Raw genomic sequence first — 15,621 nt, 5'->3', positions numbered from 1 at the left:
GCACTCTGTGAACAGCTTGCTCTTTGAGACATTTCTTTTTGTGTCTTACCCTCCTGATGGAGGGTGTCAATGATGGTCCTCTGGACAGCAGTCAGATCAGCAGTCTTCCCCATACTTGTGATTTAGTTTACTGAACCAAGCTGAGTGTTTTTCAAGGCTCAGGAAACCCTTGGAGGTGTTGCGAGTTAATTAGACGATTCAAGTGATTCGTTGAACACCCTACTAGTATACTTTTTCATGATATTCTAATATTTAGAGATAGGATATTTGAGTTTTCTTAAGCTGTATGCCATAATCAGCAATATTAAAATAATAAAAGGCTTGCAATATTTCAGTTTATTTGTAATGAATCCAGAATGTATGACATTTTTGTTTTTTTAATTGCATTACAGAAAATAAAGAACTTTATCACAATATTCTAATTTTCTGAGACAGTCCTGTATGTATGTATGTATGTATGTATATGTAGGTATATATATATATATATATATATATGTATGTATGTATGTATGTGTGTGTGTATGGTGTAATATATCTCTGTAAAACCAACCCTAGGGAATTTAACACAATCAGCATTACTGACCTATGTGGTAGATATCCTACAACCTACAGCAATTCCAACAAAACAACTTCTTTACCGCTTTACAAGGATTAAAAGTCCTTCTGAATGTCTTCCATCTAACCCTCCTACCCAACCTGTCTGTCTTTCAGATCAAACTGCCCGTTCCCACCATGTCTCCATCAGAATCATTGTTAAGGACAGACTCGCTGTCCAGCACCGAACCAGTTCTGTCTGACGGATCGGTGGGGTCGGCTCCATCTCTGGGACTGAGTCCTGGACCCAGCGCCGCCATAGACATCAACAGAAATGAGGTGAACCTGACTCAAGACAAGATAATGAAGCGTGTACATTTATTTGTAATTATTTCAATGACAAGTATTACACGTTTCAATGGTTTGAAAGGATGGTGTGTACTTTATATGAATTCAATGCAGATCTTGCAATGTATATTTAAATGGAATGGACGCCATGTTGGATGATATACAAATCAAAAATGGCGTCTAAAGTGAACAACTACAACAATACAACTCTGACTTCTTCAAAGTATTTTGACTCTCTGAGTCCTCTGCAAAAGCAAGATTCCAAATTCCAAAAAAGTCCAAATTTACGGCCTTGACCCGTACACGCTAAAACTGTCGGATTATATTGAGGATTTAGATTCATTACCGCCGATTGAATATCCTGATATTGTGAACTATCTTGTGCTACAAACGTCGTGGGCAACCAACGCACAAATGAAGGCATACAAGAGCTTAGGTGCTTATAATTTCTTTGTTTCTGGCTGGGTTGGTAGTCTTCTTACCAAACCAGTGAAAGATGACAGGGTGCTCGTCCATGCCCGTGTAAATCACTCTCAAAGATCTCGAGATACACCGATCAAGCCATGGTTTGTGAGTGAAAAGAGCGGCGATGTTATCCTCGCTAACATAAACGTAAACATAGCTTTAGCATGAACTCTTACCAGATATAAAGTGGTCGCCAAACACCATACCTGTCAACATTGGAATTTCAAAATAAGGGACATTTCTCGCTAATTCCGCTGTGTGCGATGCTAACCTCTGAATGGCACACTTTACAAAAAGCACGAGTTTGCCCGACTCTTCTTTTAATAAATAAGGGAAGGTCTCCTCTCATTTGGCAGGTACTTACATAAAGTTTTAACTTGTTTGGCAGGTACAACTGCGTCTCCATCTATCTATCCATTCACTGTGACTCATCCATATGTTGTCGTCTTTCTTTTTCTGTGTTATTGTTCCTGTTTTCTTCTTCTGTGCGTTTACTGGTGGATAACGTTTTTCAGCTAAAGTTAAACATAATACTGCCACCTGCTTTACCGGAGGCCACTTTACACTTTTTTAAATTAGGCCTATTTCTTTTTCTGAAAGGTTAAAAAATACGGGATAATTACGGGAAAATATTTAAACAGGAGAAAATCGGGATAGAAGTGAAAATACGGCATAATCCCGGGAAAAAACGGGAGAATTGATAGGTATGCCACACACACGGGTGAATTGTGCTTATTCTTCTGTTAAATCCTTACGATTTATGTTGCTAAGCTACAGTTTACGGCGTTTGGTAGATAGTAATTCATCCCTCTTTTGTGGATCGTTGTTTTTGATGATTGTAGGAAATCTAAAGAACCGTTTCCTTGGGTCACGAGTAGCGTTATTACCACAATTATACACTGCGCACAAGGTTGGCATTTTCTTTCATTCTTAGACGTTTAAATACAAAGAAAAGTACGGAGCGTTGCAGCAACTCACACGTGAACGGCCGCCGTCTTGGTTGTATACCATCCAACATGGCTGAATTCCGGGTTGGGAAATAAGCGTGACGTCACATGCACACAATCAATTATTGATTTATTTATATCTATCAGATGAGATTGTGCTCACTTCTATTTTGTTTTGACTCATGCTCGCCAGAACATATGTGTGAAAGAAAGTAGCAGTTTGACAGAACATAAGGCAGATCTTATTGTTTCTGTTTTATTACTAGTGTGTCACCATTCTGGAATTTCTAACTACGATACAACACACTGTAAAATATCGATATTCGATGACATTTTCTACACCAGAGGGGAGAAATTGAGGGCATAACATTTGAGATTTTTATGAAAGGCCCTGTCACACAGTTCCGTATGGCAGAAACGTATGCCGGCGTATATGAAAAGTAGCTCAAAAAGTCCAAATACGTCCAACTTTTCCAGAGCGGTGTTGTAGCTGACGTATACATAACGAATACATAACAAATTATTATATGTATGTCTAACCTATTGAAAGCGTATCACTTATACAAAACTGTATTTACGTAGGTAAGTATTTACGTACGTATTCAGTATTCACGTATGTCTAATGTAACGTAACGTCTGCATATCTTATGAAGTACACGTTGGGTACGTCCGGTAATTTTGAACATGCTCAAAACATCAGCGTTCAACAACGCACCCCAGCGTAACACCGCGTGCTCTTAACGAATACTACTTATGCCTTACCTTATATCAACGTACACCAGCGCGTTGCCGATATTTTGTATACGTCATATTTTTGTATACGTTATGCATAGGCAATAAAGTGTCATAAACTAAAACAAAAAATAAACAGCCGTGCAATTAAAAATACAATGGAGGTAATTACTATTATAGACATGCTATACAGAAACCTGTTATTGTAACCTAAAATTTCTTTCTTACATCCACATTCTGTTGCAAGGAACACCAGCAAAACTATCTGAGAGAAAAACAGAGCAGGAAAATTTAGCTGCTACCGGTGTATCGATGATGAGTGTTGAAACCGTTTCAAACATTCAGAATCGATATGTATCGAAACATCAGTATTTATTTTCAAGGTAACAATATGTATGAAATGTTGTTCTGCTACAATTTGTCAGTCATTGTCATTTTTATTCTTATTGTTGATGTTTTGTCTCTATTTATTGAAAATGAAAAATAATGCAGAGAAAAAGATACTTCTTGATATCAGGGCGTGCTAGAGAAAGCACTGTAGATAAAGATTAGCTGCAGAGGCCCTGTGCATGTCAGCTTCAACTGTAATTCACGTTGGAGGGAAATAAAATCTAGTTGCCTCAGCAACAGTAAAGTATAACGAGTATCTGCAGTAACTATTTTGACTGTGACGTGGCACCTTAGATTTTTAAATCAACTTAAACTTATATACAGCTCAGTTAGTAATTATTTGAACACTCATCCTTTCACACTTATACATTCTTCCTCTTCATAACTAATCTAGATTAGATTATAATTACAACCCCCACCATGAAATCTTGCAGATAACTGACACCTGTAAACACCTTGAAAGGGATCACATGACATTGTTGTTCACGTAAAGATTTTTGAAATCTCTGATGTTAACACAGATGAGGTGGAAGAAAGAAATTGACGATCCATTGAATCCTGAAGCCTGGGATGCTATGCAGAAGCTCTCCAGTTCGGTAGGTTGCTTTACACCCTCATCATATATAATGCAGACCTCATCCATTCATACTCAAGCCTCTGGTAGAGAGAGCAGCACATTCTCTTCCTTCTTCACACCTCAGCTGCCTAAAGGCACTTATGCCAGTACCTGTGTAAAAAAGGTAGCATTTTGCCCAGGTATTTTTTTAAAACAAAATGAAATAGTGGTGCAGTCTCAAGTGTAACAAAAAGCCCATAATTACATTTTCAGTCATGTTTTTGTGATTTGAGGTTTAGTGAGAAGGAGGTTATTGTTGACAGTTCTTTCTGACTGACAAAAGAGAGAGGAGAGAGATGGCTGTTACCAGGGCAGCTGTTGCCACGGTTACTTAATTTCTCAGTGCGGAACCCTTGCTGCCACCTGCTGTCTGTTAAGCTTTATTACCCATAGCAAGGGCCTGTATTTCATTTTAGAGCTGAATAAGTAAGTGAAAATGTTTCACTTTTTAAAATAGTTAAGAGTCAAGTTGATCACACAATGTTTTGGAATGACTGTACATTATAGCATTGTTCACGATGAATACATCCATTAGGATACACACATCAGCTGAATCAATACACAACAAGAATATAGCTGTCATTCATATTGTTGACCTTTCGTGCAATTTCCCTGTCTGCACCTTGCAATGTGGAACTTATCTTTCTTTATAATTTCACTTGTGCTGAGAATGTATTTTCATATCATAAATATATTACATTGTTGTTCATTCCAAATTGTAATTAAAACGAAAGATATTAGGGATTCCAAACATATAAAATTAATATTTTTAAATTACAAATGTTTTGCAGAAAAAACATAATTTTCTTAAAGGATAAACAATGTAGCAGATGTAGTCTCTGACTATTCTTGCTACGAGCGTACATGTGATTAATCATTTGATCACCTGAGGTGTAACTGAAATATGTGTTTCAGGGAAAATTAAGAAATGAGTGTCAGTATTTAGCAACATCACAACATCTGGCAGACCCTCGAAGAATGATCAGATGAGTTACAGGCATATATCCACATGTGTATGTGGAGCTGATACTATATCACTTTATCAATTAGTGAACAGAAAAATAACCTGCGACTATTTTGATGATAGCTTATCATTAATTCATTTTTAAGTAAAAACACCTAGCATTACCTTTGATAGTAAACTGAACATCTTTAGTTTTTGGACTTTTGCTTGGACATAACAAGACTGACAACAAGACTACTTTCTATTAACTATTTTCTAACAACGATATTTTCTGACATTTTATACACCAAATGAAAATCAATTAATTGAGAAATTAATCAAATCAATTGGTAATGAAAACAATTGTCAGTTGGTTGAAGCCATTAAAAAGACATGTCAGTATCTGCTAGTGGAGGGATTGTCTGTCAAGATACTAGTGCTCATTTCTAGAAGATCCCAAAACAAAGGAAACTACAGAGGAAAACACTATGAACAATGGGTCAAATGTGTATAAAATTCTGAAAGGGGTCTCACGTAATGATGAACTCATAGAGAATCAACAATCTGCTGTTCCCCTTAGCTTTTTTTCAGCTTTTCTTTTGATTTACCATCGGCAACTTTACTGTTTGTGTGTTTACTCTCACCACTTCAATCTACTTTGTTTCCTGCAGCAGCATGCAGCTGTGTTAGCAATTACAACTAAATCCACTGTAACAGTAGGCAGACACAGTTGGCATCACCGTGGCATCTGTTTGCTAACATGTTCATCATAACCATAACTTTATAAGCTAATAAAGTTATGGTTATGGCTTGCTCCGCTGCCACCTAGTGGTAAACAGCTCTCCTTTGAAGACAGTCTTGTTAAGTGAACATGAGACACTTTTAGGAAGTTTTTCCTTGTGCGATGCGAGGGTCTAAGGACAGAGGGTGTCATATCCTGTACAGTCTGTAAAGCACACTGAGACAAATGTATAATTTGTGATATTGGGCTATACAAATAAATTTGATTTGATTTGAATTACTAGTTGGAACTGTTTTTGCGGTGTACAGAGGAATACAGCTAAGCTATGCCAGTGCAGTTGACAAGGAGTGACAGCATCATCACTCATCAGTGAAGAGATTATGGTCTTTTGCCTTTTGCAGGCTGACGAAAAGGCTTTCGACTTCAAACCTGGCTTCATGGCATCTTTTTTGGACTTCCTGAAGACAGGCAAAAAACAGTCAGACCTTGAACTGGGACATGATGGACATGAGCAGGATTCCCTAAGTCTCTGTTCCTCTCTGAAGGGAGGGATCAGGCACTTATCCCCGCCTCCCCCCCCTCTACCAGTAACTCCTCCACAGCAGCCTTCAAGAACATTCATCGAGGCTGGGCAGGGCGAGGGGGCAAACCTGGCTCTCAGCAGCTGCCCAAGTCCCTGCAAGCCACTGGATGAGGAGCTAAATAGGAACCTGGAGACGCTGCCCTCCTTCTCCTCTGATGAGGAGGACTCAGTCAGTAAAAACCAGGACCTGCAGAAGAGCATCTCATCTGCCATCTCTGCCCTCTATGACACCCCACACTCGTTAGCTGCTGCAATGGCTTCTGCCATGATCAAGGCCCCACCCACCCTGTCCCCGCCTACCCCGCAGGAGTCGCCGCTCAACCCCACTTTCCCAGCGATGCCTCCCCTCATCTCCAGTATGGAGAATGGAAAAGAGGAGGAGCTCACGTACACACAGGATCACCTACAGGACAAGGAAGAGCAAAACTTGGTCTACCCACAGTCGAATACAGAAAAAGCAGAAGAGAGGGAAGCTAAGCCTGTAGGAGAAGAAGAGAAGGAGGCAGGCAGGGAGACTGCAGACAGAGGCAAAATAATGAGAGATCCACAGCATCTGCAGCAGGGAGCACTAGAAGAGCAGGAGGATGAGGAAGAGGAAAGGATTTTTGAAATGCAGAATTCAGAGGTCCCTAATGTTGAAGGTAATGTCTGTGTTTGTTCATCTGCCTGCCACTTTAGCTTTCTATATGTGTCAACCTCTCCCCTGTTCACTTTTTTTTTTAAATCATGTCTTGAAAGTTAATTGTTAACCTTGGAAATAGTAATTTAACAAAATGATTTTAACTGAAGGTCAACTCACTATCTTTGTCTGAGGTCTATCTTGAACAGCTTCTCATGGAGTTGGTTCCCCTGACTAAATGTGCTCTAAGGATGGACCTTCAATCATGTAATAACAAGTGTTTGTATATGGGGGGCGATGTTTCAAGATGTAAGATGTCAGTTTTCTCTTTGAATTTTAAAAGACGCCTTCTTTGACTTCCACTGACTCAAGCAGAATAGATGAAATAGCAGACACTGCAAAGTACAAGGACGAGTTAAAAGCGTTTTTTTTTTTATCTTGATTTTAATATTAATTAAATTAATTAAATCGATTGACAGTGTTCAAGTTTCGGAGACAGGTGAATGAATTGCAACTTTAAGAGACATCCTGCATGAACACAAAGCAGGGAATGAAAGCGCGATGTCAATGTCATTTCTCCTAACTTTCTAATGTCTCTCCCCCCACCCTATTTTTAAGATTCTCCATCAGGCCCTGTGCCAACTCCTGCACCTCCATCACCGTCCGTCTCCCCCTCGCCACCATCCTATTCTTCACCCTCACCCCTCCCTCCCCTGTGTCGCTCCATACCCTCTCAACTGCCGATCCAGCAGGGGGAGGAAGAGGCAAATCCAATTTATCCTCCTTCTGAGCAGCAGGAGCCCTCCTACCAACCGGCTCACACTGCAGGTACCTCCCCCCCCCCTTCCACCTCCCCTCCGGTCGTCCTGTCCTCACCCTTCTCCAACCTTGCCTTGGGCCAATCAATTACCCCGCCATCCACCACACCTCCCCCATCCTCCTCTGATCAGGACCAGGAACCTGAAGCTGAGCTGCTTTACCCCTCCTCACCCACCTCTTCCTCACCTTCATCATCCTCTACGCCACCATCACCTCCAACGCCAGAAGAGGCCCCAGCATCCCAGCGTCTCACCTCCCTCCACCTGGCAAAGAAGCAGGCTGACGCCGCCATAGCTGGGGAGAGTGAAGAAGAGGACAGTGAGAGTGGAGGCGAGGGAATCTTCCGTGAACGGGACGAGTTTGTGGTTCGAACTGAGGACATTGGGACGCTGAAGGTAAGTCCCCCCATAGCTCCCTGAAGTATGTATCGGTAAATAAATAACTTTACAATGGTATACACTGTGTTTGTTTGTGTTACCAGATGGCCTTGCAAACAGGCCGGGAGCCCCCACCCATCTGGAGGGTGCAGAAAGCCTTGCTCCAGAAATTCAGCCCAGAGATCAAAGATGGTCAAAGGCAGTTCTGTGCAACCAGTAATGTGAGTTTTCCAGCAGACGTTTAACTCAGGACACGGGTTCAATCAATACTAAATGACATTAAGCAGAAAACTTCTCGTTCTGCATGTTCAAAACAAATGAGTGATGTCAGACTTGCTATGGTACATACCAAGGCCCTGTTTCCCAAAAGGATATTCTTAAGCTTAAAGGGTAAGTTTGGATTGTTTAAAGTGGTGTTATACGAGGGACTTATCCTCTACAGTAGATGGCAGTCTGCAAGCCTCCCATCTGGAGAATAGACTGGAGTACCAGCACGGAAGTAAAGCAACATACTGCCAGTTTGTGTTATTTCCGATCCACCAACAATAAACATCTTAAAGTATTTACTTTTATCATGTTCACTGCTATGCTTTTGTAAAATGATGACATTTAAATGAGAAAACACATCTAAACTAACAACAAAATAGTTATTTATTGAACAATTATTGAATGGCGTCAAACTGACCATTTGTTGTAGTCTGGCACCAGCCCACATCTATGCATATACACATATGATGGTGTCAAAGTAAAGGATCTTCGGCATCACTAATGATTTTATAGTATAGGTGTATGTAATATCTCTTCTGGCTGATTTCCTGTTTTCAGTTTCCATATCTTCTCTCTTATGATTCTAATACACATGCTGACTACTTATTGTTTCTTATTCAACAATTTCTTTATATCAGTCTAATACCAAATGACTGAACCACATCCACACATACTTCTTTAAGAAGCCTATAAGAATAGCCACTGCTTGATTTAAAGTTGAATTTGTGCTAAAGTGCTTTCTTAATAGCAGTGAGTGTTAAGCTGTAGACACTAATGTCTGATTTGTTTCTTCTATGTGCCATTTAAAGCTTCACAGTATAGTATTTTAACACTTCACTCTCTGTAATCTGGGACATTGAAGAGTACCCAGTTTGATTCATCCTCATTTTCATCTCGTGTAAAATAATTAGATTGTCTTTATACAGAACAATACTATTTACTAAATTGTTATTGTTATTCTTAATGTCTCTGACCTCAGTATCTGGGTTACTTTGGTGATGCCAAAATGCGCTACCAGCGCTTGTATGTGAAGTTCTTGGAGAACGTCAACAAAAAAGATTATGTCCGAGTGTGTTCTCGAAAGCCGTGGCACAGAGCTGGTCTCACTCTGAGGTAAGGATATGAGTTTGATTTCTTGACAAATGTTTCTGATTGTCATTTAGAGGTAGGGGCATAAAGATGGACTGATATAAACTGGAAAGTAATACAAGGTTTGGAGCTAAACTACATTAAAACAACTGATTTTAGATTGATTTCAAATAACTAAATTGCTTCCTACGCCTTCAGACGTGCAAGCTTCATTCACTCTGTGTCTTTCTTTTTTAACTGACTGATTGACAGACGCCAGTCACTACCTAAACAGCTGCCCACCATTCACAATCAAACCCCACCTCGTGTGGAGAGAGATGACAAAGAGAGACAGAAAGAGAGAGAGCTGAAGGATCAGAGAGATAGAGAAAAAGAATTAAGAGAGAGGGAGCACAGGGAGAAAGTAGAAAAGGAAAATAAGGAGAGAGAACATATAGAGAAGGAGAAACAGGAGAGGGAGCAGAAAGAGATAGAGAACATGGTGAGAGAGAAAGAGGACATAGAACAAAAGGAGAAGGAGCAGAAAGAGAAGGCGAAGGAAATGGAATGGGAGAGGGAAAAAACGGAGAGGGAGCAGAACAAGAGGGAGAAAAGAGAGAAAGAGCAAAAGGACAGGGAGAGAAGGGAATACGAGAGAGAGAGAAAAGAGAGGGATAGAAGGAATAGGGAGAAGGAGAAACAGGAGAGGGAGAGGAAAGAAAGGGAGAGGGAGTGGAAAGAGAGGGATCAGAAAGAAAAGGAAAAAATAGAGAGGGAGCAGAGTGAAAGGGAGAGGCAGGAGAGAGAGCAAAAAGAGAAGGAGAATACAGATAAAGAGAGAGAAAGAGAGTGGAGAGAAAATGAGAAACAGGAGAGGGAGCAAAAAGAGAAGGAGAATACAGATAAAGAGAGAGAAAGAGAGTGGAGAGAAAATGAGAAACAGGAGAGGGAGCAAAAAGACAGAGAACGGAAGGAAAGGGAAAAAGAGAGGGAGCAGAAAGAAAAGGAGGGCAGAGAGAGGCAGAAAGAGAAGGAGAAACAAAGGGATCAGGAGAAAGAGGAAAAGGAGAGAGAGGAGCGAGAGAGGAGAGATGGCACAGTAGAGTTTGCGAGGTTAGAGGAGAAGAGAGGGGGAGAGAAGAAGATGGACCGGAATTCTAGAGCCAAGACTTTTAAGGACAAGGCTGAGGCGCCCCCCAAGAAGAGAAAGAAGTGGCTGAAGGAGGTGCCATCCTCCTCCTCCTCCTCTGACTCCTCCCTACCCAGTGATGACGAAGGTCAGCTGTTCTGTGTGTGTGTGAGTGTATGGTACACACATATTTGTTAATCATATATTAGTGTAATAACGGTCAGTTTCTGCTGTGTTCAGCTCTTCATTGCAGCTTCTTTGTGTTTAGGACCTGTGCGGGCTGGAGTTAACAGCCGAGCCATGAGGGAGATTTTCCGGAGCTACGTGGAGATGCTGGTCAGTACAGCACTCGACCCTGACATGATCCAAGCACTGGAGGACACTGATGGTGAGCACTCAGAAGGACCTGGAGGAACACAATAACCTTTTTATCCAGTTTTAAGCCACATTTTAGATCTGTTTTTAACTATATATTTTAAACAGATAAAGGATATTAGTGATTGGACGTCTGGTAGGCAGCAGAGCAGTGTTGGACAAACACTGATTATTAACGTAAAACTTCTTTATTCACTGTTTTTACCATTTTTAATCACCAGGTCCATTTGTTTTAGAGAGGAGGATCTGTGGATACTTAAGCTCCTGGTAAAAACCTCCTGAACGATGAACAATAAAGGAATCTAACTGCGAGAAGCTGACTGCAATGATGAAGTCCTAAAATGATTGTTTTATTTGAGAGACCTCTAGTGGCAGAAAATGACATTGTGCGTTTAAAATTGAAATCTGAATGCATGTTCTGCTACTGTAACTCCTCAGATGAGTTGTACCTGCCACCCATGAGGAAGATCGATGGCCTGCTCAGTGACCAGAAGAAGAGGTTGTTGAGAAGAGTCAGCATAAGTGTTCAGCACCAGGTAAACATCCTTCTGGTTTGTTTTACAGCCACTTCACAAATCAAAGTCTGTCAGAAGTGACTGTCTGTTGATGATAATAATAATTGGTGTACGGTATGGGTTTATAATGGGTAATGATACATTTAAAAAGGAACTTTTTATTTTGACATCTGTGAGTGTTAACTAAACCTGAGCTGTACTCAGATACTGTGCCTCTGAATGCATGGTGCTTTCCTCTCTCCAGGAGGCTTTACACATATTTCCCAAAATGATGGCGGACCCGCTGGAATCTGGAGCTGTCAAAGTTCACCTTGGTGGGGAAGGTTACAACCGCAAAACCCTCAACCGAGTCAAGAGGAGTATCACGAAGCAACAGGTCAGTGTCCCTTCACACAGAGTAGTCCCTGTCACTGTGATGTGCAATGCTATCCCTGAGGTTTGACAATGATGAAGATCAGTGTTTTCTTCAAACTTATTTTCTTTCACAACCCTTTTTAGGATCTGAAGCTATCAATTGAAACTTGCCAGAACTACAGTCTGTATCATTCCCTTCACCACTACAAGTATCACACCTTTCTGCATTGCAAGAAGGAGGTAAGGATGGCTGCATTCATGTTAAATGTATTAGCGTGTTTATGTTGCTAGAACTGGCATATTTACCCCCGGCCCCTGAGGTCAACATGTCGAAGTGTCCTCGGACATACTGAACCCCAAATTGCTCCCGATGTCCTAGCACTCGTGTGCGAGAATGTTTATTACTACTGATGACCACAGAAGCCTATGATGAATGCTGACTTGTGTTGTAAAAGCGCTTTGAGTGGTCGCAAATACTAGAAAACCTTATTAATGCAGTCCATTTACTATTTATCATCCATGTAGTGAGTGCCTGGCCCAACAAGTGGGACTTGGCATTCTATGTAATCTTTGTTGGAGTTGGAGGGTGACATCATATGGAAGGTTTTAGATTTCAGCTTTCCTTCTTGTCAGTAACAGATGGATCTTTTCCTGCACTTCACAGTGTATTCACAATGTATAGGCATTGTGATGTGAAATTGTTTGGCTGTGCCTCTTCACTTCACACACACACACACACACACACACACACACACACACACACACACACACACACACACACACACACACACACACACACACACACACACACACACACACACACACACACACATAAATATTCCCTTTTAGTTATAGGCAAGCTCTCCTTGTTTAGTTTTTTCTAAAGAGTTGCATTACAGCCAGTGTACTGTATGTAACTGACTTGTTGTTTCCTGAGCAGACGGACAGCATTGAGCAGGCAGCGGAGGACCCTGGCCAGGAGGAGGTGGTACAGCAGTGCATGGCTAACCAGGGCTGGCTGGAGAGCCTCTTTAACTCCTTCATGGAACTGTTTAGCCTCAGTACCAAGGCCTGAAAGAGGACCACAGCCACCACACTCACACTTCCACCTGCAATATTAAGTAGATGGAGGCATCCAGAAGAAAAGAATCACACTGTACGGATGCTAGTAGTGCGAGGGCTCAAACTAAAACAGCCACTGTTGGTTTGTTTGTCGGAGGTTTAACTTTTAAAGTCTTTGTTTTATTATTGGTCAGCCCTACAAAAGAGATCTTTGTCCTACAGAATATTGACAGACGCACAAACAAGCTGTCTATAAGTATGCATTAACTATGGTTTGTTTAATTTATACAAGGCCATTTCTAAAAAATACCTTCCTTAGATGGGATTGTTCGCTGATATTATTTTTGAAAACTGTTTTAAAGGGATATATATAAAATGGCCCATCTGCAATTCTTTGCTTCTATCAGCCCGACACAGGTAAAACTAGGTTTGAGTGAGACAGAAGTAAGGTTTAAAGGAACTATAAGATAGTCTCTTCTTCCTACCTGCCTCACTTAGAAAGCAGTGGGGAAATGTATTTCAAACTAAGCTGTGTTCTTTCTGTTTGTTCTTCAAAAGACAACGAGAAAAAGGATTTAATGCCTGTAAAGACGACGAATGAAAAAATAAAGCACGTCTTTCTCCAAGGAAGTGTGATCCAAAAGCATAAATGTCAGTGTTTGATGTTAGTCATTTTTATCTGTTTGTTGTTGATGGATATTTCCTATTATTTGACCTCTCAGAGGATATTCTTGCAGAGCAATTTTGTTGTTTTGATGTGTAAATATTGTACAGCTACTTCATTCTCTACTTTCCAGTTGCTCTTACATGAAATTCCTGTATTTGACATAATGAAATAAAAAGTGATGATGAATTAACCACGTTCAGCTAAAGTCATTTTACTAAAGTATGAGCAATGCATGAGCAAGTGGATTTGAGCTGATACAGAGACACGCACAAGAGATCTACAAGGTAGAAGTTTAATTCAATTACTTACTTAATACTTAATTACTTATATTTCCAATGAAAGGATATTTTTTAGCACAGCAGCAGTGTGCGTCCATCTTTGTGGGACTGTTTCGACCTGATCATCAGTGTTGGACCTCAGTGATTCTCTGTCCCTGCAGCCATGTTCCAAAAATCTGAATCCAGAAGCGTGGAAGCTGCTTTAGCAGCATATTACTGTAATGCCCATGTTTTTTTTTTTTATCAAATTCCATGTTCAGATATCTCACATGGCTGTAGTGCTATGCCATGTAGATTACATACTAGAAACATATCTGATGCATGTTTTCAGTGGACGTTGTTTATGTATTTTGTATTTTTAATGATACTCAAGGCAACAACGATTAAGGTGGAACTTTTTTCACAACACTGTTCTTCTCTCAAGCAACTTGAAGGTGACCTGTAGAGCTTACTAGTATACAAACAAAGGTTATGTTTACATTCAGGGTTTCTCACCAAAATGCATTGCTGTGTCAGCATTTTTAACAGTGCAACAAGGTTATGCACAGACAGGCACAACTTTACATTTAATATTTATTTATATATCAAAGGTAGTGACTCTATACAAAGTAATGTACTGTATATAGAAAAGGAACCACTATACATGAATCCCATGAATATATATATTCACACACACGTACAGACACACTCGCATGAAATAAATAAAGCAAAACCATTCAATGCAGGCACCATTCAATATAACGGTCTTAGGTCTGAAATAGTCAAGTAACAAAATGATATATAGGTATACAGTGACGGTATATAAGGGTGTATTTAATCTTCTTCATTTTAAAGAGAAACATGACATCATGTGACCAGGCTCTAGCTGATTGTGAAGAAGCCAGACTGCAAAATTCTTTGGTGGGCAAGCAGCAATCTGCCGCCAAGTTTTCACGTGGGAATACTAATTATCTCAAACGGCAGGGTTGCAAAGTGATGCTCAGGACACACCACATAATACTAAATGTCTTAACTCCACATATTTCAATAAATAATACTTTTTCCCAACATGGATATATAAAGAACTGGGGGAAAGTACAATTATGAAAAGAGTGAATAAAAAGGGTGGACTGAAATCAGATGTGATGATCTCAGGCAGGAGATCAGATTTAACCTGCTCATCTCAAATCATCAGCTGGATCCCCAGTGGCTGTATGGCTTTGTTCGGCATGTCAAAGAACAGCACTTGTTTGTCATGGTAAACCCTGAATCAGGGAGTTTCTTGATGTTCTTTTAGTCGAAAAAATATTTAAATGGCTTGAAGGCAGCTTGTCTCATAAATGTAATAGCATAACCCTCCATATTCTCCGGAATTCAAAGTCGTCTTTGTCTTTCATTATTTAATTTTTCCTCTGCTGTGTGATTCTTTCATCGTGGTCAACACATCTTGTTCAATCTCTTTAATGTGTTTGTCTTGGGTGTCAACTGAAGATTTGAGTTGGTCTAATGTAGATGATACAGGTGCCAGTGCATCTTCATGAAGCAACTAGCTTCCTTAGCTTTCAATAGCTTATCTTTGCTCCCCGTCTTGTTGTCAGTTGTCAAAACATTGTGCTCAGGTGCCACGCTTTATATGTCTGCTCAACACATACACACACATCAACCTTGAAGTCATAAAGTCGAATTTGAACTTAATATTTCATTAACCTCCATTCTGAAGCAAACGGGTATGTGTGCACCATATCTGGTATATGTAATATGTAATGTGACCGCTCATCACTGTAAATATGGGATATTGGCACAAAAGCATTG

General features: G+C 40.3%; 1 protein-coding gene across 1 annotated transcript in view; it reads left to right on the top strand.

Annotated features, from left to right (window-relative positions):
• The window catches only part of prr12b (proline rich 12b), a 30,960-nt gene extending 17,222 nt beyond the window's left edge, over positions 1 to 13,738 (top strand). The window contains exons 5-17 of the mRNA XM_029437501.1: positions 712 to 873; positions 3,938 to 4,012; positions 6,119 to 6,941; positions 7,550 to 8,133; positions 8,220 to 8,336; positions 9,362 to 9,495; positions 9,724 to 9,874; positions 10,163 to 10,727; positions 10,848 to 10,967; positions 11,393 to 11,490; positions 11,714 to 11,845; positions 11,968 to 12,063; positions 12,764 to 13,738. Coding sequence (XP_029293361.1) covers positions 712 to 873; positions 3,938 to 4,012; positions 6,119 to 6,941; positions 7,550 to 8,133; positions 8,220 to 8,336; positions 9,362 to 9,495; positions 9,724 to 9,874; positions 10,163 to 10,727; positions 10,848 to 10,967; positions 11,393 to 11,490; positions 11,714 to 11,845; positions 11,968 to 12,063; positions 12,764 to 12,898 — 3,192 coding nt within the window. The 3' untranslated portion in view covers positions 12,899 to 13,738. The remainder of the gene's footprint in view (positions 1 to 711; positions 874 to 3,937; positions 4,013 to 6,118; positions 6,942 to 7,549; positions 8,134 to 8,219; positions 8,337 to 9,361; positions 9,496 to 9,723; positions 9,875 to 10,162; positions 10,728 to 10,847; positions 10,968 to 11,392; positions 11,491 to 11,713; positions 11,846 to 11,967; positions 12,064 to 12,763) is intronic.
• Positions 13,739 to 15,621: the final 1,883 nt, after the last annotated feature.

Source organism: Cottoperca gobio, chromosome 8, assembly GCF_900634415.1.
Source record: "Cottoperca gobio chromosome 8, fCotGob3.1, whole genome shotgun sequence".
Lineage (NCBI taxonomy): Eukaryota > Metazoa > Chordata > Actinopteri > Perciformes > Bovichtidae > Cottoperca > Cottoperca gobio.
The sequence above is the reverse complement of the archived record's forward strand: the minus strand, read 5'-3'. Positions and strand labels throughout refer to the sequence as shown.